At 36.2% G+C, this 23,698-nt stretch overlaps 1 protein-coding gene across 1 annotated transcript; it reads left to right on the plus strand.

Moving 5' to 3' along the window:
- The first annotated feature begins 250 nt into the window (after nucleotides 1-250).
- Nucleotides 251-23,419, plus strand: Tmem47 (transmembrane protein 47). Its single transcript, XM_032889923.1, has 3 exons — nucleotides 251-842; nucleotides 13,649-13,789; nucleotides 23,208-23,419. The coding sequence occupies exons 1-3, from the start codon at nucleotides 617-619 to the stop codon at nucleotides 23,384-23,386; spliced, it is 546 nt and encodes a 181-aa protein (XP_032745814.1). The 5' UTR covers nucleotides 251-616; the 3' UTR covers nucleotides 23,387-23,419.
- Nucleotides 23,420-23,698: the final 279 nt, after the last annotated feature.

The raw sequence follows: 23,698 nt of genomic DNA on the forward strand, positions 1-23,698 counted from the left end.
GAGGGCAGAACGTCTCTGAGTGTGGAACTTATCTTTTCTCCAAAGGCCACAGCCTAGGAAGCCACAACTAGATGAGATCTAGAAAAAATGGTCAATCCCTGCTCCCTAAGAAAGAAAAGGCCACGTGATCCGGAGACAGCGGGAGGGAGCTACCCCGGAGCAATCCTGGTTGGGCTGGCCACAGAGGAGAATTGCTGCGCGCAGTGACCACGGGATTAGTGGCGAGACCGGCGGGAGCCAGAGCTCCAGGAGCCAGAGCCTTCCGCCGCCCGGGTGCAGACCCTCCGTCTCTCTGGTAAGGCGCCGCCTCCCGCAGCCTGGGGCGGGGCTGGGGCGGAGCCAGACTGGCCGCGCCAGGGAGGAGCGGGCGCGGGCAGATCGCTTGCTGAAGATTCTCTGTGCTTTTGCTGTCGCTGCAACTGCGGACGACCTCCTTAGGGCTAGACGTCCCAGCTAGGCGAGTCCGTTGGGAGCTCGGTGTGCTGAACAGAGCCCCGAGGTAGGAGTTCTCGGTGCGTGTGCCGCCACTTTTCTGTTCGGGAAGTCCGGTTCCGGGCTCTTCGGACCCTCCTGGCGTCCTCGCCTGAGTCGTGGAGGGCCGCAGCGGCGCCCGGGCATGGCTTCGGCTGGCAGCGGCATGGAAGAGGTACGCGTGTCGGTGCTGACCCCGCTCAAGCTGGTCGGGCTGGTGTGCATCTTCTTGGCGCTGTGTCTGGATCTGGGAGCTGTTCTGAGCCCGGCCTGGGTCACCGCGGACCACCAGTACTACCTGTCCCTGTGGGAGTCCTGCAGGAAGCCCGCCAACCTGGATAGCTGGCATTGCGAGTCCACGCTCGGCAGCGGTGAGCCCCAACCCCCAACCCCGCGCCGCGCCCCTTGCTCCCGCGTGGCCATCCAGGGCTCCTCTGTTGCCACCGCCTCGCTGGGAGCCACCTCCCCCACTTTCCTCTCCTTCCCTCCCTTCCTCCTTGCCCTATCTTCTTGGTCCTTCTCTAACCCTTGGGCCCCCGGACCCTCTCGCATATGCCCCTCTCCAGAAGGGGTCCGGGTAGGCAAGACTCCAGAGACCTCCTAAGCTCTCTGCTCCTCCCTTGATGGTCTCTCCGGCTTTGGAGTAACACGTATGCTATTTTGGGCAGTTGTTATCATTGAAGGCGAGAACCATGTGGCGTGTAAAAGACGCAGTGCCTTCCACACCCCTGTTAAAAAAGAAATGGGTAAAACGCTCCAAATCTGTATGGGTTCTCCGTTCCAATCTTCTAAGAGCAATTTGCCCAAGTTTTCCTCTAGGCCCACATTTCTCCCTGTTTTCACTTTACTTGGCTTTTCCCAGAGTGAGTTTGTGTGTGTGTGTGTGTGTGTGTGTGTGTGTGTGTGTGTGTGTGTGTGTGTGTGTGTGTGTGTGTGTGTGTCCCTTTAAATTTTGGGGAGGGATACGGAGAGTCAGGAGAGACTGATGAATTTCCTTTCCTTTTTTGGCGACACCGTTGTTGCTTCTGAGTTGCCTTTCTTTCACTCCCACAGTAAGAAACTCCTCTTTCTTCCAGTCCGTTTCTCCGCGAGCTTGTTACTCACAGTTGCCTGGAAAGTTGTGCTTTATTCAGCCAGCAATGAAAATTGTAGGTGGATGGGAAACAGGGGAGAGTAGGCGGTAGCCATTGTGGCTACTAGCTCAAAAGGGACTTTGTGACTTGATTCCCTTCCTGACCCTCCAGTGTTTTGTTTTGTTTTGTTTTGTACCCCCCGCCCCCATTCCCAGAGTCCCATTTATTCTTCGTAGGAATTTGCCAACTTCCAATTTCTTGCTGAAAACTATTCCCACTCGAATTCTGTTTCTTCCGCTGCTGGTGTACAGATTAAGGAATGTAAAAGGAAGGCTCTGCTGGTGCTTTTTTTATGCTCGAGCGTGTGCGCTAACACACACACACACACACACACACACACACACACACACACACACACACACACGCAAGCAAAGCTCACACTCACACACTAACCTGAGAAACTCATTAAATCCCTTCTTGACAGGTTCATGTCTTCTATGAGACATTTTTCAAGCTTTGCTGAAAACGTTTCAAGTTCTAATAAAGTTGAAATAGCACAAAGGCCATAAAAAAATCCGACTTTTCTTTGTCTTACGTTTTTGTTACAGGGGAAATTAGTTCACTTGGTTAAATTCCTTCCAGAAATTTAATTTTGTGCTTACAAAGGCCTTTTCTTTGCTCTTACCTCAGAATACCTATTGAAGGCTTTCTTTGTTGATTGATTCATAGGGAAGGGGACTGGTTGGCAGCAGGAGGTCAACACTCCGGCCTTTTAATTCTTTCAGGATTAGTTGTTTACAACTAAAGATAAAATAAACCTACAAAATGCCTTTCTTCGGTAACCAGGGGATCCAAATAAACTTTGGAAAAAATATCTTTTCTTTTTCCCATCAATAGAAATGGAAATTTATGTAGTAATGCCAGCTTCAGCAGGTCTCCTTAGCAACGTGAATCTTTTGCCCCCTTCACTCTGTCTCCTGAAATAATAGCCCACTGATTGCATAAAGACTTTTCAGATAGGTTGGAGAAACCAGCTTCAGCTCCCATTTTCTTTTTAGGCTATTATCCTTTTCTTTTGGCCTGGAATGTGGGGAATGGAGTGGAGGCAGCTCCAGTTTGTTTGCTAATTTTTCCTTAATTGCCTCCATACCCATTGATTTTTAGCTACAAAGAAATTTGTAACTAGACCCCAAAAAAAAGAGTAAAAGAAAAAATGTCCAAAGATTACATCTGGACAAATAAGGACACATAAGCTTAATGCAAATATGGTGTCCCTAGGACTATGCAAAGGGAAAATCAAAGGCAGGCACACTTTCTGACTCCCTCCCCCCACCCCAAGCCACCGCCCCTTATTCTGTCTCTATGCACTTCAACCTGTGTTCCTTAAATCAGTTTTGGCTTCATTTGCTTGAAAAAAAAAAAAACAAAAAAACAAAAAAAAACAGATTTCTGTGCTCCCAAAAGATAACAAGGTGGGTTACAAGTAGAGGTGGTTTTGTTACAAGTTATGTGGAAGTTCTTGACTTTCTGTTGTAGCAAAAAGTTGAGAAGGGAAGGGCCACAAATACAGAAAATTGCTGTTCACATTTAGAAAATGTGCTCCTAAAGACGTTATATGAACTTGAGCCTTCTATCACCCAGGGTTTTGAGACAAAGAGGGACACTAGGATCAGCCCAGGAATCCTGTCCTTGCCTGTTCCAATGGTGGACTGCTTATTTAGTCCGTTCACTGTGTATAGTAGCAGAGGGATAGAACAAAATGTCTTTCTGAATATTTTTAAAGATTGACTTCATTCTCTCTGGAAAATCAATTACTTTGGGAAAACCCACCAAGGACAGTTTTACAGAATATCCTTCTCCAGGATCTTCAGGGCTTAATTAAAAGCCTTTGTCTTAATTAGAATTAAAACTGCCTTGAAGAGGCAAGGTTTTGTTTTAAGAAGAAAAATTTCTGGAATGCTTTTCTTCTGAGGACAGCATTCCGTACTTAGACCCAGTTTCTACTGAAACTTTCCCCTGAGCCATTATTTTAAACTTACATTTGAATTTTGGTACCAAATATGCCTTGTTTGCTATTGATAACTGTTTTTTGTGGTTTTAAGCTAGAGCAGAGCCATGCCTCTTGTGTCCTGTTATATCGAAGGTTGCGTCAGCACTTCTAGTATGAAGCAGTAATCTGGTTGTCAGTCAGCCAGAATGCTTTTCACTAGAGTCTCAATTCTCAATGTGGAGAATAGCACTGGCATTTATCTTTGCTTGTGTGTTTTCTAGGAAGACAAATGAGAAAAGAGTGAATTGGTTGTCACTGGTAGTAGGGTGGGGAAATTTTGGAATATACAGTAATCACAAGGCTGCCTGCTATAGAATTCTTTTCTAATGATAATTTTCCCCAGTACACTTGTACAGCTTTTTAATGTCTTCAGTCCTTTTCAAAGTTTTTATAATGTTGTAACCACCGCTTTCTGTTTTGTTTGATAACATTTCCCTTAGAATATAATAGGGTTGCATAGTCATAGCAGTTGCAAGAACACACAGAGTGAAGGTTCACTAAACTCCACATTAAGAAGTTGTATAATTCCTAGGATGATTTTATGTTTTTGTTCAAAACAATTAATATGAAGCTACTTCTTATGAAGCAGATGGCTTTTTACTGTCTGTTTTTTGATTCAGCAAAATAAAAAAACATAGGTGGCCCAATAAACAGGTTTAACTGAGAGTGGTTTGGGACTATAACAAGGGTGTGTTTAATCATTTTTCAATCAACAAAACACTTGATCAAATAGTACCCTTTTCAAGGAATATTAATAGCATCATTGGTGCACTGCCCCAAGAATGCTGCCTTTGTAGCTGAGTCATTGTAGTTTTGAAATGACAGGATACTCTATGCTAAATCGTGTGAATATTATTATTTTCAGTTGACAGAAAGCTCTTTCAAGAGTGCTTACATGTAGCTCGTGATTTTAACTTTAGTAGAAAAATGACCTTTAAAAGGAATTTATGAGTAAAGCTATCTGAGATGTGATTTAAGATAAATGGAACTGCCTGAACACCTACAATTCTTAGAAAATCTTAGATTCAGTGATTCTAAGTTCAGATTCTTGGCATCTTGGCAAATTTTGAGACTACACCTTAATTTGGAAATGGAATTTCATCAGAAAACCTCACAATGTGATTTGGTCCAGGAAAGTTTAGGTACTCCTAGAGATGAGGTGACACTGATGAGTACCTTTACAGATAGCAAGCTGTGTACTCACTACAAGTATACCCTCATCTAGCTTCTTCTAAAAGAACATCACCAGGACAGATGCACTAGTGGGTGGAAAAGTACCAGTACTAGCTAGCATCTTAACTAAATAACCAAAGAAAATCCAGGATGATTAAATCAAGATGTTTATGATGAATTGTTTTCCTTTAAGGTCTTCTTCAATTTCAAATTCACTAAAAGATATTTTAATTTGTGTGAAGTAGAATCCTTCTTTGCTCAGAGATCCAGAAAAATTATAGTTCCAGAGTCATTTAGGAGTCTATTACAAATAAAAGTATTTTTTGATAGGAGTGTGAAACTGGCCTGTAAACTAATTTCAAGTATTAAAAACAATAAAAATAAAACAAACAAACAAAATCAACAAAACATTGCTCACAAAATAGTGCATTCGAAAAGAAATGAACCTCAAGATTTTGTTCATTTTGTTTACTGATTATACCTTTTAGAGAGACCTAAGCTATAGACAATATTTCTAGGTTCTATTAATGAAAATGCTTGTAGGTATTTCAAAATAAGTCTCCGCAATAAGCTTCTATATGAACTATGCTAAGTAATAGCATAATCTAATGGTAGAACAAAGTATTATTATGAAGAAAGACTACATGAGACTTCAGCTTCCTTCTAAGGCCAGAACTTGGCCACTCACCAGTCACGTCAGCATATAAAATGTACTTAACTTCTTCAGATGGTATGTCATGAAGTTTAGATACATGAAACACTGTTTTTTCTTTCATATTATATCTTTAGAAGAGCAAATTCAAAATGTTCGTTTTCAATGTAAGTAATTTTTCCTTTTCCATTGGATAATGAAGTAATTGTTTTCATATGAGGCTTAAATATTCATCTGAGTTACATAGCATTTAATAAAGCCTCTGGTAGGTCATGGTCAGAGAACTTTTATTAAAGGCAGGATACGGCGCTTAACGACTGAAATGTTTCAGAGACTTTCATAAGTTAATCAGGCTCTCAGTTTGTGATAAAAACGCTAACTCTACCAATGTTTAGTTGCATAAAATAGCCAGCCTATTTTATGGAACACTGAAGGTCAGGAATAAGCACACAGAGCATAATGAGTCTTAACTTGTCCCTGATCCTGATATCTGTGGTCACAGATGAGCATGACTTTTGCAATCAGGGACTGGGATATTGATCTTTTCTCTATCCTTTTGCTTAAGAATTTGGCACTTCGGTGGGAATGATTGAAAGACTTGTCTTGCCTCCAGAGCACTTGCAGGCAGTCTTTTTAGCATGGGGATCTCTGGATAATTAGAGTGGTTACCTACTGAGTTTGAATTTTAATTGAGCAGTCCTCTCTGTGAACCAGCTGGGAAGTCTTCTAGCTCTCCTGTTACATTCTATTGGTTACACCTAGCCATGTGGGTGGCTAGCTCAGATTTAAGTGGACAGTTGGACTCCACCTCTCACTGAAGCATACCAGTTGATACGGTCTAGCTATATATCTCCAAAATCTGTATTGCCTCTGAAGAACAAAGCAAACTACATTTGTAGCTTTTGGATTTGATTTTTCTAATCCATATGTAAATAATCCCTGGCCTGGATAAATACTACCCTTAGCCAATACATGGTTACAATGATTGGTCACTTATAAGAATTTAGAGTTTATTTTTGTAGGCTGAGATGAGCATAAGAACATAAATGCAAATATGGGTACATATAGGTACAACTGCCTTTGCTCTTTGAGTTCATAGAACCAAGGATCAGGCTCATTAGATATTGGTTTAAATATTTCATGTCAAGGGCACTGACAGATGAATCTGAAGTGTACTCTTCAGATTAATAGATCATCTCTCTTGAAAATTAGAGAAGGACACTTTCAATTCTTTTGCTGTCCGGTTGATATTGGATTGGAAGAAACTAGTGATTTTCTTTTCTCTTGGAATCTTTGCCACATAAACAACAAAGAACCTCACTTATAAAGTGCGCGCACGCACACACACACACACGCACACACACAAGAATGAAAGACATTTGTGGTCTCCCAAAGAAGCAGGAAAACATGTGGACTGTTTTAGTTTGTCAGCATGATTATTAACTATTGTAAAATTTAAACTGATAATTTAAGGAATCATTTCAGTATAGTGACACAAACTTTGCATATATACAGTTTCTTTAAACCGTATGCTTATTAGAAAAAAAGGATGTAGGAAAAACGGAAAATGAAATTTCCTCAATTCCATATTATTTATATAGAAATAGGCACCAAATCTAAAATTTAACTATTGTTTTACAAAAGACTTTCTTGATGCCATGTTTAAGACTTCTAAATCAATACCTACCAAAACATTGCCATAGTCTATTGGGAATGAAACTGGGAGATTATTCCTAGCAGCATCTCCATTTTCTTAGTGTCTCAGAAAGCACGGCCAAGTTAACTTCATTAATTCATTGAATAGGAAGGGGTAGATCCTGATCTGAACTTAGCCAGTATGTCTTCTGTGCTAGGTAGGGAGACCTAAGGGGATAATGAAACAAATGGTACAATTTAAGCTAATGAAATAAGTTTACAACTTGCTGAAAATGAAGCAATAGAAGTTCTTCCCTAAGGGAGTGGAAAGAAAGAGCTGTCTGAGATTTTAGCTCACCTGTTTTATTCTGCAGTATTTACTACTGCATTATTTAATGTGTGTGTGTGTGTGTGTGTGTGTGTGTGTGTGTGTCTATTTGAAGATCTTCCTTCTTTTTGAATGTTATTAGCTGTCTGTCTTAAAAGTATTTTTAAAGCTTATTGTGACTAGAAGGCTAACCATTCCTGTTTCCATCTGTGGGTTTTCAGCTTTCAGCTTTTCTCAAATAAACCCAGGTATTTAAGTTGCAATTTTGTCTTTAATTTTCGCTTGTTTTTCAAAAACTGGATTCTTTTTGTTGCTATGGCTGTATTGTAACTTGCTCTGTAGCCTCTTCTGGCTTAGAACACAAAGATCTGCCTGCTTCCCTGAGTCTGGAATTAAAGACTTGTCCCACCATAAGAGTCTTCTCCTCTCTTCCCTCTCCGTTCTCCTCCTCTCCTTCTCTTCCTTTCTTCCTTCCTCCCTCTCTCCTCCTCTTTCCTTCCTTCCCTCAATTCCTTCCTTTCTCTTTTTCTTTTATTTGTTTATTAAGAATTGAAAGGAAACAGCCTTCGGTTTACCAGACCTAATAAATCTAGGAACAAGTACTCCTTAGTAGTTACTATGGAGAAGTAGCAGTGCTTGTTAGCTAATAGCATCGTGGAATGCCAATGAAAGTTTCCTCATATAGCACATGAAGATATAGCAGTCATTTGGCATGATGTTGTCTTTCTTTCTGTGTAAGTGCTAAAACATGATTTAATACCAAGGCTCTTTGCTAAGCACTGTATATAACAGTTTTATTTGAGAGGAAACACCATATGTTACAGTACTCAGATTTTAAATTATATTTCCACTGAGATTTCTAATATACAACTATGTGAACTAGTTAAGAGGTCCCTTTGTTAAAGAAAAGAGATGTTTTTTCTTTCAAAACTAGCAAATAACAGCTTCAAGGGTTTGAATAAAAATTTTGTAATTGAACCCAAGGAATTCACCTGTTACTGAGAACATGTTTTTCCTTAAATATATTACATCCATGTTTTTAGTTCCTAATGGTAGAAAAGATTTTACAATAATGAGTTATCTTTCTAAGTTGTCACCCACATAATTTTAATTGAAATGTTTTGTTATAAGTATATCCTACAATTAAATAAGATTGGTCAGAAATATTTGTTTGGTTAGAGTGGGTGAAAGTGCTCAAATTCATTTTGGTAAATTATGGAGAATATGGGGAAAATTTATGAGGAATGAAGTAAAAATCACTTTTATTATCTGACCTACTGAGTGACGTTCACTGAAGTTATGGATTTCATTTTAAATAATATAATTTCCTCCTGGGGGAATTAATGATAAAAATCCATGTGGGTGCTAGACAAATTTTATTATGATTTTACAAGTTTGTAAAAGTCCATATTTTAATTTCTAATGAGAATTGTAGATAATGGTAAATAATTTATTATTACATCAACATATTATTTTAATCCACTAATTTAAAGCATATATTATATTTAGAGAAATACTGTTCACTCAAATAATAGAACTTGAATTTTAAAATAAAAGTGCACTTCTCCTCTTTATTTTATCTAATTTTGTGACAAAGGAACAATTTTAGATTCGGAAATTTATATAAGATAGAACTTAGCAAACAAAATAAACATGGATCCTCATAAGATTTTCCTCTCCTGGAAATCATTAATGAATTTTAAGTATGAATTCTCCTGTGGGAAGACAGTTCTTCAGCTGGACAGTTGTAACATCGGCTATAGAATTTTCATTAAGTAGTGGCAACTTCTGACTAGTCTCACGTGTTATATTGCTGAAAATAAGTCAGTACAATTCTGTAGACTACTAATGTATTTATAGACAATGGGGAGTCTGATGTTAGTAAACATACCTTGAAAGAAGACTCAAGTTTATTTCCTGATCTACATGTTAATATTTAACTTGTTAATATTTAACTTAATAGTATAATACAAGGGGCTTCCTGATTTTTATCCTGTTACTGTGGAAGGAAATACTTAGTGTGTATGCATTTTTGTTTGTTTACTTTTGCTTTTGTTTCTGTTAGGGCAAGTACACAGTTGTCTCAAGTTGTTGCTTCCCTTAGTTCAGGTCCAAAGTCTCCAGTGTATGTATTCCTTTGTCATTTTACCCATATACCCTTAAGGGAATGTGACATGTAATATGGCAACCTTATTTCACTTTGTATATTATCTGGTCATCTGAGGCCTCACCCGTTTTATACACTAAGAACATTAAGAATTGCTTCAAGATTGATTATTACCTGTTCTCTCAAATCTTAGGAAAAGAAGTTCAGATTTGCAATCAGCTGCTGTAATGTTAGAAAGCACTACGGTGTTTAAATCAGTGCCATAGACCACTGATATTCTATAAAACTGCTTTTTCTATTTACTGCTCCACTACAGTATCACAACATAATTCACAGAAATGTCTAAAATGAATATAGAACCATAGCTCTCAGGTTTTTTTACTTGATCTTACTCAGTTCTATGGAAGCAAAACGAAGATCAATATAGAGATTAACTGATTATAAAAACTTAAAACACATGACTTTCTTTCTTGTAAGAAGTAGATCTGAAAATTACAAATGTTATATTTTTATTTGCCTTACAGACATTGACTGTAAGGTAGCAATTTTTTATGTTACATTAAAATTTTTGAACTAAAAATAAGTAGTAAAATACATTTTAGTATTTTTGGCTTTCGTTTTATATTCTCTCTAAATTGTCGACTATACTACATTTGTACTAAATCCAATTTTAGACATTGGTTGAAAATAAATATTGTAAAACCTGATTGTATCAATGGCTCATGTATACTTTTAGCTATTGTTTTTGGTTAATCCATGATTGCTACTGTTGTTCAGAAAGAGCAAAGAGAATGTTAACTATTTATCCATGACTTTAAGATCCCCTCTTGGCCTTGTCCTTTCGATTCGAGGCTTGTATTGGTACACAAAGCAGAAGCTCTGTTTTTAGCTCTAAAGGCCCAGACTCTTTAAAAGCATACTGGATCTCCTTGATTATAGTAGTCCTTCATAACCATTGTTTATACTGGTGAATTGAGTATTATCTGGCCAGGAATGTGAAGTTGAAGTCCTAGGCAACCAACCAGGCTGAATGAATGAATTCTTCCCAGTGGACATTCTGACAATACTTAAAAACTTGGCACTCTCTACCAGGAATATAGTCTTGGTATCCCAGTTCAAAGCCATGGCTTCGGGCCAGGACAGTGACAGTCATGGTCCATTTCTAGTCTCTCTTGGAAAATTAAACAGCTTTTCTGTTTGAGCTGTACCTCTGGTTGCAGACCAAAGGGAAGGGCACCAATATCACAGCAATGAGGGTATTGTCTTTCCTTGTTGACTTTAAGTCTAGAGAGGTGTTCTGCATCAGCCATAAAGCCAGCACTAAAAATTAATACAGGCGATCTAGTAGAAAACCCAGACTGCTTTTGTTCATTTGCTTTTAATATATTTCCTGGTCTGCAAGATGTTCCTTTCCTAGTTTCTACTTTCTGCTAGTCACATATTTTTCCTGTGTCTACTACTGCATTTTGGCATTTTTTTCTATATGAAAGGGAATACCGTTGCTTGAGAAAATTTAACCTTATGTGAAATTAGGAATTTTTATTCTGTTCCTTTTTCTTTTCTTTTCAGATTTGTATGAGTATCACTTGGTAATAACAATTTATTGTTATGTGACTTCACTTGTTTGATTATGCTTTGCTAGGAGAAAAATGAAATTGACCACAGTCATATAAGTCTAGAAAACCAGCCAATCAGCCTACCCTTTTTTTCTTTTTGCTTTAATGTTTTTACATTTATTTGTTGTGTGTGTGTGTGTCTGTGTCTCTGTGTGCACAGTTTTGTAGTCATTGTGCTTGTGGAGTAGCCGTATTTTTCAATCAGATGTGTTTCAGGGATTAAACTCAGGTCCTCAGGCCTGGCAGCACGTGCCTTTCCTTGCTGAGCCATCTAGTTGGCCCACCATTCATTTCTGTAATATGTTCTTATTTGCATTTGTTAATTTTCTTGTTATGTGTGGCCCCTTTCGCACCATGTCATAGTTAAGCAGGTACAATAGAGACCATCACCCACAAGGCTGAAAATATTCACCTGTTTTTTTCTTCAGAAAATTTGCTGAATGTTTTTCTCAGTCTGTCTTTACAAAATGCAAATAAATGTGTGATTTGGGTCTTTGAAGCTATTAAAAAGCTAGATGATCCTGGTCGAGACTATGTGTTGTGTGATTTTGAGTTAAAATTAAAAAACAATACAAACTGTGCCATTTAACACATGTTTTAGGTACACGGAAGATCTTAGCAGGAAAAGAAATCTATTGTAAGTTTGTATTGATACTTTTAAGGAGGTGGCTATTTAGATTTATCTCTACTCAAAGAAAGCTAAGATTTCTCTTAAAGTGATAATCATTTGTTAACAGTAGTAATCCAACGAAAATTATTCATGGTGTAGCTCCTTAAACGCCAGGGGTTTCATTGATCTGTGAATCCATCCATGGATTTTACTCTTTTCTTTGTTACCTATTTATTGCTTTGATGTAATTATACCGATTTTTTTTTTAATTCAACAGTTTCAACTTACAAGTTTCCATTATCTCAAATAATTTACAATGCACAAACGTTTCCAAAGTAATTTAGAGGCTTCCAAGTACAAGGATTACTCTTTCAGCTTTTAAATTTAAAGCTACATGCTGTTAGGGAATAAAAATGCCATAATATAGCTATCCTTTTAACTTCTAGTTGAAAGCCAGATACACTTTTGTTTGAAGTTATGGCTTTGTTACAAATAGATGCATTAAAATGTTCTCTACTTTCCTGTGATTGATGCTTATATTTTGAGATCTGTGGATCTGTTTTATGTATTTCTTTTCTGATGGCTCTTCAGGTTCTAGTTGAAAGCTAGTGAAACATCCAGAGCTTTTTGGAGGCAAGGATGTGGAACAGGGTGTTCAACAATAAATACAAAAAGAATGACTTTAGTGTTTCTCTGCTAAACCTTTCTCATACTTCAGCACTTGAGACACTTTGTAGGATAATTTCAGGGAAAAGCATCAAAGTGTTATGGGTTATGGACTTTGAGTAGAACTGCATTTAAGTTTAACAGTTGATTAGAATCTATTTGCATTTCCTGTGCATACATTAAATTGAGAAGAGGCATCCTGGGATTTTCATTCAAATTACTATGTTGTAAAGTGTCAGTCCCTATAATATCCTTTATATTATGGTTCCTGATCTATATGTACTTTACAAATTCTTCTTTCGTTTCATTGACTGAAAAATGCATCATTTTTCTGTTATACCATGGCTACATTTTTATAAGAAACGATAAACTGTCATCAGTGAGTTTTTTTCTTTTTTTTTCATTCAATCAGACATGCTAAGTGGTCAGTATAGCTTTACCTGTTCTTGATTGAAGAAAGGAGCTAAGAAATCATTTACAGTTTGTGTGACTTTCTGAAATTCCTTACTTCAGAAACCATTTTGGCGATGGTGACTACAGACACGTGAAATGAAATAAACCAACAACAATCTTTCCTGATGGGAGTTGACTGGGAAATTGTTTTAGCAGTGAGGGAATGGAAATTAAACACTGGAGTTTTTATGAGGTGAAGAAAGGCTTTCCAAAAGGAATGAAATTTAAAAAAAAATACTGATTAGTTGAAGCATATAATAATAAGATGACTTTTAGAAACACAAAATAGTTCATATCATTTATGAACAGAATAAACTAAATTAGTCATGACACTGGATCTTGTCACTAGCTTATGTAGTAAGAAAGTTATTGACTAGGACAAGGCAAAAGGGCAGTTTCATGGTGATGTAAATATCTAAAATCTATATCTGAATGGTAGTTATATATACTTCATCCTTATCCTTATTTTCTATATTTAAAATTTGTTAATTCCATACTTAAATAAAATTTTAATCTTAATATTGAAAAAAGTAGGTTATGGAGACGGACATTCAACATAACATTTGAAGATCCCATGTAAGAATTGCAGCAAAACTCTGCCCTACAGACTGTGCTGAGCTTAGGAAGGAATCATTTCTTAACAAGGATATTAATATTAATTTTTGTCACAAAACATTTCAAACCCCAAGGGATGCTTAGCATGCAGACAAATCACATCCAGAGGTGCTTCAGGGTGAAAGGTGCTGAGCAGAGTTGTGTTGATTCTTTGGAGGCTTATTGCTTAAAAATCATGCTTTTCTTTTCTTCCTTTTAGATTGGCAGATCGCTACTCTGGCTTTACTCCTGGGCGGCGCTGCCATCATACTCATTGCATTCCTGGTGGGTTTGATTTCAATCTGTGTGGGATCTCGAAGGCGCTTCTACCGACCTGTTGCTGTCATGCTTTTTGCAGCAGGTAAATATATTCATTATGTTCAAACTAGCATTAAAGATTCATGAGCCATTCTACCATTCTCCTTCCTTATGCATCAGTATGTATTTGCTCCTTACATAAAAATTGAAAGGCATTTGTTATATTTTACAGTAATTTGGCTGAAGGTTTATCCGAGTACCAGTTTTCATCATGTTAAGCGTTTCATAGAACAGTATCAAATTCTAAACTTCTAACAAAAGCATGAATAAATAAACTTCTTGGGCTGCAAATATAGCCCAGTAATAGAATGCTTACATAGCATGACTTGAGTCTCTAGGACAGGGCATGGAGTCTAGGTTCAATTCTAGGATTGCAAAAACAAAAACACCAAATCTCCCCAAAAAATAAAATTAAAAAAAAAAAAAAAAACTTCACATGGCTTCTGGGCTATTGTAGTATATGTATTTATCAAGTCTTTTTATTTTTTTTTAAGCATCATGTCTTCCGAATCTTAACTCCTTAACCTCCTTTGTGATCTTAGGGCAATAGCTAGCAGTATTTTTTTTTTTCTTTCATTCCGTCATGAAACAAGAAATTTTTTCTTAAATATATACTCTTAAAGGCATATGTGTTTTGGAAAATAAGCACTATTTTACGGAAAAAAATCATGACAGTTAATGTGAAACATCGAAGAAGTTAATTGTATGAGGGCAGCTGGATGTCTATTAATTTAACAGCCATTATTTTGTGAAGCATATTTTAAATAGAAATATCAAACAATGTAAACAAAAGACCAGCAGCTGTGTTTAAAAGGGGAAGGGCCTTGTGGACTGTTAAAAGCCCAGTTCATTATCTGATGTGAGTTGCAATTTTCATTTATAAGAATATCCTTGAATATATTATTCATTTTGACTCTTAACTAAAATATTCTTGTGGTATCTTCAATTTTCCCTGTCAGTCATATCTGATTTGAAGTCTGCAAAATAAGCCCCTGTGACTGTCAATAATAAAGACACTGACAGAACCATCTAGGCTGTTAGATGGAGTTTTAAAGGCTGTTTAAAATTGGAATAGATCAAATTTCTCAGGATTTAAAGGATAGCATAAGCTAAAACTACAAAACTCAAAGTGTTCTACTGCCCCCTGCAGCTTGTGTTCGTTTTATAACAAAGAAGACTGATCAGAATGCAGACATCAGGAAAAGGAAGATCCAAAGGGCTGAACAGCAATTTAGAAATATGTCTAATTTATTTACTTAAATAACCTGCTTAAAATCAAGTAGTGACTGGGAGACCTGGGACTAGAGGAAAGGACAGTGAATCTTAAACAAATGGTTCATTCATTACTGACTTCCTTTTGTATCCATTCAACTATTTCTGGGATGTATATTATGGACTAAATACTTCCTTAGGACAGCTCTAAAACTGGTGGAAGTATAACTGCAGAACTTCTCTTAACAGACTACAAAAGCATGACTACATAGCATACTGTGAAATGTTTGTTTTACTACAGTATTTTCGTTGCCACGGGTAATGAGAGCCTCAATTGGGAATGATACAGTAACAAACAAAAAAACACACTGGAGATATACCAGCTAGCTTATTTCTTGGTTCATTGATTTACCATTGGGTCTTTTCCTGTTTTAGAAGGAAATAATGTAGGTATTTTACTTAGGTGTAAGCTTGTCTTTGAGGACTTAAGAACAGAACAATGAGATAATAAGTTGAACTATTTTTTGGTAAACTGTACCCCATAACATTATGTTATGTGGGTTTAAAAGTGAAATTGTTATCAGCCAGTTTTAGAATAGTAGACGTTTGTTTCATTTTATAGGAAGGGATACAGATACTCTAGTTCTTTTTTTAAATATTCAAAGTTACTGTGAAAACCGAATTACTAGTGAAAACTGTAAAGATGTCCATTGCTGGCACCATGTAGATATTTGTATAAAATTAACTAGGAGTTTGTTTCCCGTTTCATCCTTAAAATATACATTTTGCCAAGTATAGACACATTTGTGAAAACAAGTCTTGGTTTTAACAAAATATGATAGAATTTAACAACATAAAGTTAAAGGGCTTGGCAAGAATAAAGAGTTTGATTTAGCTTAAGCTATTACATATTAGTAAATGCTAAAATAATGAGAGGAAACCCTATATGAAGATGCATATAGTGTCACTCCGTGCACCGAGGCTTAAAATGGACATTATATTGACTGCTACACTTTAAAAATGTACATGTCCTCAGATTTAATTGTGTTCTCTTTCTTTTGGCACTGATTATAGAAAACCTGTTTTGAAATAACCATTAGTTTAATGTTAGCTTTTCATATAAGCAACATTAAACATTCTTGTTATTTGTAAATTGCACGAAAAGCCAATAAATCATTACATTTAATTGTTTTTCTTTTTGGAAAGCATGTTCATTGCACATAGTAATTATTAATCTGGATGTAAGATTGAAAAACTTGGAAAATCTATATAATTGAAACTAAATGTACTGAAGTAATTGGCTTACCTCACTTGTAATTCATTTCAGTCATTTTTTTAAGTGCATAACTGAGAGCATTTTGTTTTTATTCATATTGGCATTTGTGAATATTGTAATTACTTCTTTTAACAAAATGTTTTCCTCAAATATCAGCAAGCATTGTACAACTATGCAGTATTTGTCACTATTCATGTAGAGAATGAGATCTATCAAAAGAAATGTTTCTGCTGAGATGAACAGTACCTGTTTTCAAAACAGGCATACCACTTCCACTTGGAAAACATTCCACCCAGACACAGCCTTCTGTGCTGGTTGGTACTCGTGGATACTCAAGAAATAGTTTTGAATGACTAATGAAGAGACAACTACATTTAATGTAGATATTAGTCTTACGTGAGGGACAATCATGTATGATATAAAGTCTCTCTCATTGAGGCTCAGAAACAGGTTTCACCTGACCTTAAAAAGAGTTAGCTTTGGAGTTTTGTTTGTTTTGAAATGTTTTACAGCTAAAACAGATTTTGAAGATATTTATCATCTTTCTTCCCAGAAGTCTTATCTTAATGATGCGCTTGTAATTAACTTGAGCAGCTGCCAGCTTGTTTAAACCATTACTTCAGTTTCCAAAACTTTCTTATCCTTCATAGAAGTCTAGATTTATATCCAGGTATTATCTCTAATAATATTGTTGGTAGTAATAAATAACTTAGCAACTGCCATGTGCCACACTTAAGCATATTCTATTTCCGATACAACAGCTTTTATTGTCAAAGAACTAGGTTTGTAAAGGTTAATTAAGCTTCTCCCATCCCCAGTTATCCAACTACTATGTTGGAAAGCCAGGGTTTCTTTTTCTTTTTCAATTAATTTGTTTATTCTGTTTACATTCTTATTACAGCCCCCCTTTCTTCACGCATCTCCTTATTCCCCTTCTTCCTCTGTGTATTACCCCCATCCTGTCACATCAGGTCTCTGCAGTGTTAGGCACAGTCTCTCCCACAGAGACCAGAAAAGGCAGCCCAATTGGGGAATGGATTCCACAGACAGGCAACAGCTTTTGGGATAGCTCACGCTCCAGTTGTTTAGGACTCACATGAAGGTCAACCTGTACATCTGCTATAAATATGTGGTGGGCCTGGGTCCAACCTGTGTATGGAGAGCCAGGGCGTTCTATTCAGGATATCTATGTTACACGAAAGACAAAGATTCCTGAATCATCTTATAGGGTACCTGTCACATCTAATAGAAAAGAAAAAAAAGTAGAGAAGAATCAGCACTGCATTTAGTTTTCATACCAATTTTTTCCCTCTTCCCAGCTGCCCTACTAATTCCTTTTTACTTTCTAAATTCTTAACTGTAGCCTTTCTTTTATTTTCCCCAATAGAGTGTATCCTGAAAATGCAGTTGTTCTATTTCACAGAAACAATACTCCTTTAGGAAGTCAGAAGCTTGAAATGTCATAAAGACTGCAGACTGAAGTACTAAGTGACTGACCTGACTGAACTATAGCCTACAATAGAAGCTTCTCACCCTTTTTGGATAGCTGACAGTGATTGATGTGTTGATTCTGATACCCACCATTCAATTTCCCTCACTAATGACTTAGTGAAATCAAAAAGATTGTTTCCTTCTTGGTTCTTCATTGTCTGTTTTTCTTTACTCCACTGATAATTAGAATGAGTGTTTTCTTTTGTCCTTCATGGATTTTGAGTACAAATTATAGAAAATATTTAATGTTTTGTAATTTAGATTTTCGATTATTGCACTAATACATTACATTACTAAAGATGCTCCCTTTTTGTCATATCTGGAAGAAGCCTCCTGTACGTGATTATATGGAGTGATGGTTCTTTCCTCCGTGATCTTGCAACTAATTTTTCATTTCTCAGTTTTCTCTGGTCCCTGATTAGAAGCTTGTGTTTTCTATTCCTTGTCATCATCTGAAAATAGGCAGTTATTTTTAATCTCTATTTGGCTGAAAATTCATCTACCTTAGATCGCAAACTAAAAGGATGTTCTACTCACAGGTGTTTCAGGTTATTTTCCACCTACCAGTATCCTATTATACTTTCCTAATGTATTATACACTGATTAATTTCATACTGGTACTATTTTCCGAGTATTAAATTTAATTAACAGATAGCCTAACATTCCTTTTGTAGGAAAAATGTTTTTATTATCCAAATTACAATTTCCTTTATATTCTATATTTAGGAACCCAGCTGGAAGGCCTGCCCCATGTTTGTTTGCAACATGAGTATTCCCTTAGTTGAGTTGTTTCTCAAATGACACATTTCAGTGCCTAAATGTGGTCTTCTGATTTATTTTTAATTAGTAATATCTAACTTAATTATGTGATTCTTTCTTTTTTTCTTTTCCTAGAATCAAGATGACATTCTTTTCTTAGTTTCTTTACCATTCTAACCTTTATTTTCCACCTGTTTCTCTTCACCTTTACTCCCACTGTCCACAATGACACATGGGAACATATTGACCTCTTGGGCTATGTCCTTTGTTCTTTTTAGCTGTTCTTGTGTATAAGAACAAGGATTCCAATTCTGAAATAGGAATGCAATTTTTTTCTCCTGCAGACTTGGTTCCTACAGAAGCAATCCCTAAGACAATGGACTCAGGGGCAAGTAGTCCTATTGTAGATGTAAAAGAAGGACTACAGTTAGAAACCTAGAAAGTAAAAACAGCTTCAAAGCACAGCCAGAAGAGAGAGGATTTTCAAACCAGAAGCAGCTAGATTTTATTCCTTATTAGAACAAGTTTAGAAACTGATACAAAGCACACACTTTCAAGAGTTCTCTTATTAGAAGGAATGGAATTCTAGGATATTTACACATCAGTTTTTATGAGGAACTGGTAGAGGATGTTGGTTGTGCTTAATGAACTTGATCATTAACTTTACATATATCATTTCACAGGCGAGCAAAATAACTTGAGTGACTAGAGGCAAAGAAATGGAAGTGTTAGCAACTGGAAATCTATTTAATATATGATAGAGTGCTGAGGATAAAAGTTTCTGGATGGGGCATTAGCAGGATCTGTAACAGAAACAAATACCTCAACCAGACCACAGGAAGTACCCAAGAAATGTTTCTTAAAATGTTAAAAATGTTGAATGTTTGGAATGTTTTAATTGACAAACACCTGATTAAAACTAGAACCGAGATAATGGGTTTTGTGTCTGTAATTGCAGCACTTGGAAGGCAGAGGTATGAGAATCAGAAGTTCAAGATCATCCTCTGCTGAGGCCGGAGGATTGATATAACTTCAAGACCAATTTGGTGTACACATTCAGTTCACTTTATCTTAAATCCAAGAAAGCAGATAAAACAAAACTAAAATGCACACAGAGATTAGTAGCTTTAAGTTCCTCTCATATTTCTAGTCATGCAATTTCATAATCATAATTTTCATTGCATCTTCGAAAAGAAAGTAAATTCCAGCATTTAAAATTCAAAAATGCTCTGTAACTTTCCCAATGCTGTATCTAATGAAAGGCACAGAATACCAAATACAATGTCCGTTGTTTCATATTATATTTCATTGATTGGTGGTAAGATACAAATACAGCATGATGTCATTGTCTTGTGCTGCAAACATTGGTCCCTCATCCCCCGTACAAATAATTCTGACAGCCAGGAGGCATTTTTCTTTTTCTGTATATTTTATAAAAATGGAGAAAAAATTGTTTGCTATTACAGGTTCATATTTTTCTTCAGTTTTTCTATTGCATGTGTTTTTCTCTGTGGGTCCAGAGAGAATATCACAATTCAGAAGGCTCATTCATTTCAGGGTAATCTTTCATCTTGTTACCTTTAACAACCTGCTCTGCTGACTTTTCCCATTGGGCCTTAATGGGATTGTACTTCTTGCCTTCTGCAAATTATGTCATTACATCTTACCATAGGGTCTCAGAGTTTGCTAAATGAAATACATTGAAATGAAGCTTTAATGCAGCTTAGGTGAGCCCTTACCTCAGGGACTGGCTGCTTGCTTTTTGAATCATTCAAATTGGTTATTACTTCTCTGCTCAAATTTCTGTAGCAGCTACCTGTAGCTTAGGCTGGAGTCCAAAACCCTAACTCTGGTCTTCAGGTTAAAACCTAACCAGGAACTGATGCCTGATGGGTGTGTTTTGTATTTTGTGTTTGGTTTGGTTTATTTGGTTCTTTTTTCTTTGTTTTTAACCTACCGTGTTATCTGAATTAAGCCCACAGTATTGGCATTTTCTTTATTTGAGAGGCATACTTCTCCATCAGGAATTTAACCCTGCCTGTTCCCTGAACACCCTTCCTGCTATGTTAAGCTGCATCGCCATTCAGAATTCTTGTATATGCTCCTATCACCTCCCCAGAAACAAAAAATTCCTTTATGAATCTAAAAGGCAGTTCTCAACTCTTTCTGTTGTTTTTGGATTTTAGCTTAGTATTATGTGCTGTGCTGTTATACTCAGAGTAAACTGACTGATAAGTAGTGGTTTGTTTGTTTGTTTGTTTGTTTGTTGATGCAGTATGGCCTCTAGTATTTTCCTGCCTCAGCCTCCTCAGTTTCTGGCTGGGATCATATGCACAGTGGCCAACTTAATTTATACTCATTTACTGTTGAACTGTCCATAAATGAGAATAGTAGCTTTGATTCCCTTGTTATCAATAAGGTCTTAAACTGTATAACTCAGAAAAATGCAAGTATTCATTGAATGGATCAATTTATTATATATATATAATAAATATATATATTTATATATATATTACATCCCTATTTTAATCATATCCTGGCTACTTTTGCTTTGATTCAGTAATAAGAATAATAAGACAAGCCCTTAAAATGGGGGAAAAAATGCCCAGTATCTAATGTTTTGTTTGCTTTTGTCTTTTTATTTTTGGTTCTTTTTTTTTTTTTTTTGGAGCTGGGGGTTCGAAACCCAGGGCCTTCCTTTTTGTCTTTTTTGTAATTGATTCCTTGGCTTATGATGTTTAAAAAACATAGGCATTTTTCCTTCCTGCGAAGCAAAAGAGCCAACCATTGTTTTTTAATTAATGTATATTATATCACTTAATGGTTAGAAACAGAGGTTATGTAATTGTGCTGTAGGCAGAGGCTTAACTGATCTAAAACTTTATACCTAAAAGAAGGTGTGGTTTTATTTTTGGTGACCAAAGAAAATTCTCCTTTTTCTGTTTATCTACTCTCATTAGTAACTCAGAGTGGCAGGCACATGTAAGCTGATGGGGTGTGCTACCAGGCAACTTCATTTAAAATTCTATCAGGATCAGACAGGTCATTGCTCTCTCTTCATTCTTACAGAAAGTATTGATTGTGAGGAACCATGCTCTTAATCATAACCATCAAACTCCATCAGTTTTATGCCAAAGGCAGGTGATTGCACTGTAGTCTTGCTAGGAGAGTTAATCATATAGGTAATGTAATCCTTAACACATGCTGGAGAACAAGAAAAAAAATTGAAATCCCTTTCCTTTCTAGTTTAAAAACGTGTGTGTGTGTGTGTGTGTGTGTGCTGGCATGTGTGTGTGTGTGTGTGTGTGTGTGTGTGTGTGTGTGTGTAACGTACATGCACACTGGACCAAAAGTTTGTTACATTTAATTGTTTATATTTTTGTCCTTGAACTCCTGGAATTTATAATCTTTTAATAAGAACTAAGCAATAACCACTTTAAACAAAAATTGTCTTTCTTATATCAGGGTTATCTTTAATTTTTTTCAAAGGTACAGAAAACAAATACTTTAGGCTTTAGAAATACTGGGTTTCTTTTGTAAATATAGTTTTGCCAATGTAATGTTGTATAACTGAATGAGCATGGCTGAGTAATTTTCAGCCCCTTTTATGTATATTTTTACCTATATTTTAAATAGAAAAAAGAATCACCTTTCTTGAGTGTTAAAACTAATATAGTAGGCAAATTTGGAAAATTTAGCCTATACTTTCTAATTAAATCAATTTAAATGAAATAGAAATTATAAAACAGGTGATTCAATGGGAAGTTACAAATTTTAAATAGGTGATTTCATCTTCTGTTAATACAGTATAGTAACTCCCATAGAAAATTACCCACAGGATGTTTTAGAAGGTTAAAAAAAGCCTTCCCTTCCTGATTAATGGGTTTGTTTTATTTTATTAAATATGACTCATCATAGTTCCCCTTCATTCCTGAGTTAGAACTAAGAGCTGAGAGCTAACTAGGAACTAAGATTTAAGTTTTGTTTCTGCTATAGTAGTCTTGACCTAGCCTTTTTGTTTTTTCTGATTCATAGTCCTTTTCTTCACTAATTTTTTGAGTGCCTGTGGGAAATATATATGCAAATATGTGTAAGGTCTAATAAAAGAATATAATTAGTTGTGACAAAGATGACTTCTGTGGACTCTTTGAGAAGGACAAAGTGAAAGTAGTTTCTATTTAGAGTAATAGAAAAAAAGATATCAAGATTAGTCTTTCTAGAATATTGGGCTGAATCAGCTGGTTGTGAACATCTTAAGTAAGATGTTGCCCATATTTATCACTAAAAATGTTGAATTCTTCAGTTCCTTAAATTTGAAAATAAATAATGAGGGTTTAAGTCTACATTGAGGCCACTGTTGTTAACTCTATATATTTTATATGTAACAGTTTAATGTAAATAGTGCTGTCATTAGTGATAATTGTACAAGTGCTTGCAAAACAAGAATCATTTCTTTATTCATGAATATTGTTTTTCTAATTTCATTAATTGCTAATAGCAACTTACCATTTATTAACAGGACAATGATTACAGTATTACAATAGTGCTTAAGAAAAAAAATTGTTAGTATTTTAAAGGATAACATTTAGAATTAGAAGTGCTTTAATTTTTTGACTTATATATTTATTTTATTAAAAATTAGCTCACAGATTTATATCTGAATATGTATGCTGTTTTATTTGCTATAAATAACATCATAATTTTGTTTGCTTTTTTTTTCCAGTTGTTTTGCAGGTCTGCAGCCTGGTCCTTTATCCAATCAAGTTTATTGAAACTGTGAGCTTGAAAATTTACCACGAGTTCAATTGGGGTTATGGCCTGGCCTGGGGGGCAACTATATTTTCATTTGGGGGTGCCATTCTTTATTGCCTGAACCCTAAGAACTATGAAGACTACTACTAAAGTCTGAAAATACACACACACACACACACACGCACGCACGCACGCACGCACGCACGCACGCACGCACACACACACGCACAGCACACAAAAAAAAGAAAAACAACCATCAAAAAAGATTTTATGTTGACATCAGTTCTAATTATTTTCTAAAAACACTTGTGGAGCCTCAAACAGTTTTGCTCAGTTGTTTAATAGCCTTTGGCCTTTTGGCTGCCAACATCATAACCAGCTTTTATATCCATTTTAGGGACCTGCACAAATTAAGAGCACTGATTAGATATAGGCATATGCTTCAAACTTCCAATATGCTCA

This window comes from Rattus rattus, chromosome X, assembly GCF_011064425.1.
Source record: "Rattus rattus isolate New Zealand chromosome X, Rrattus_CSIRO_v1, whole genome shotgun sequence".
NCBI lineage: Eukaryota > Metazoa > Chordata > Mammalia > Rodentia > Muridae > Rattus > Rattus rattus.

Bases quoted from the DNA above. Each gene is read 5' to 3' on its own strand.
- Tmem47 (XM_032889923.1), top strand. From the start codon at position 617: ATGGCTTCGGCTGGCAGCGGCATGGAAGAGGTACGCGTGTCGGTGCTG. The intron at 843-13,648 runs GTGAGCCCCAAC...TCTTCCTTTTAG, and splicing joins CGAGTCCACGCTCGGCAGCG to ATTGGCAGATCGCTACTCTG. The intron at 13,790-23,207 runs GTAAATATATTC...TTTTTTTTCCAG, and splicing joins TGTCATGCTTTTTGCAGCAG to TTGTTTTGCAGGTCTGCAGC.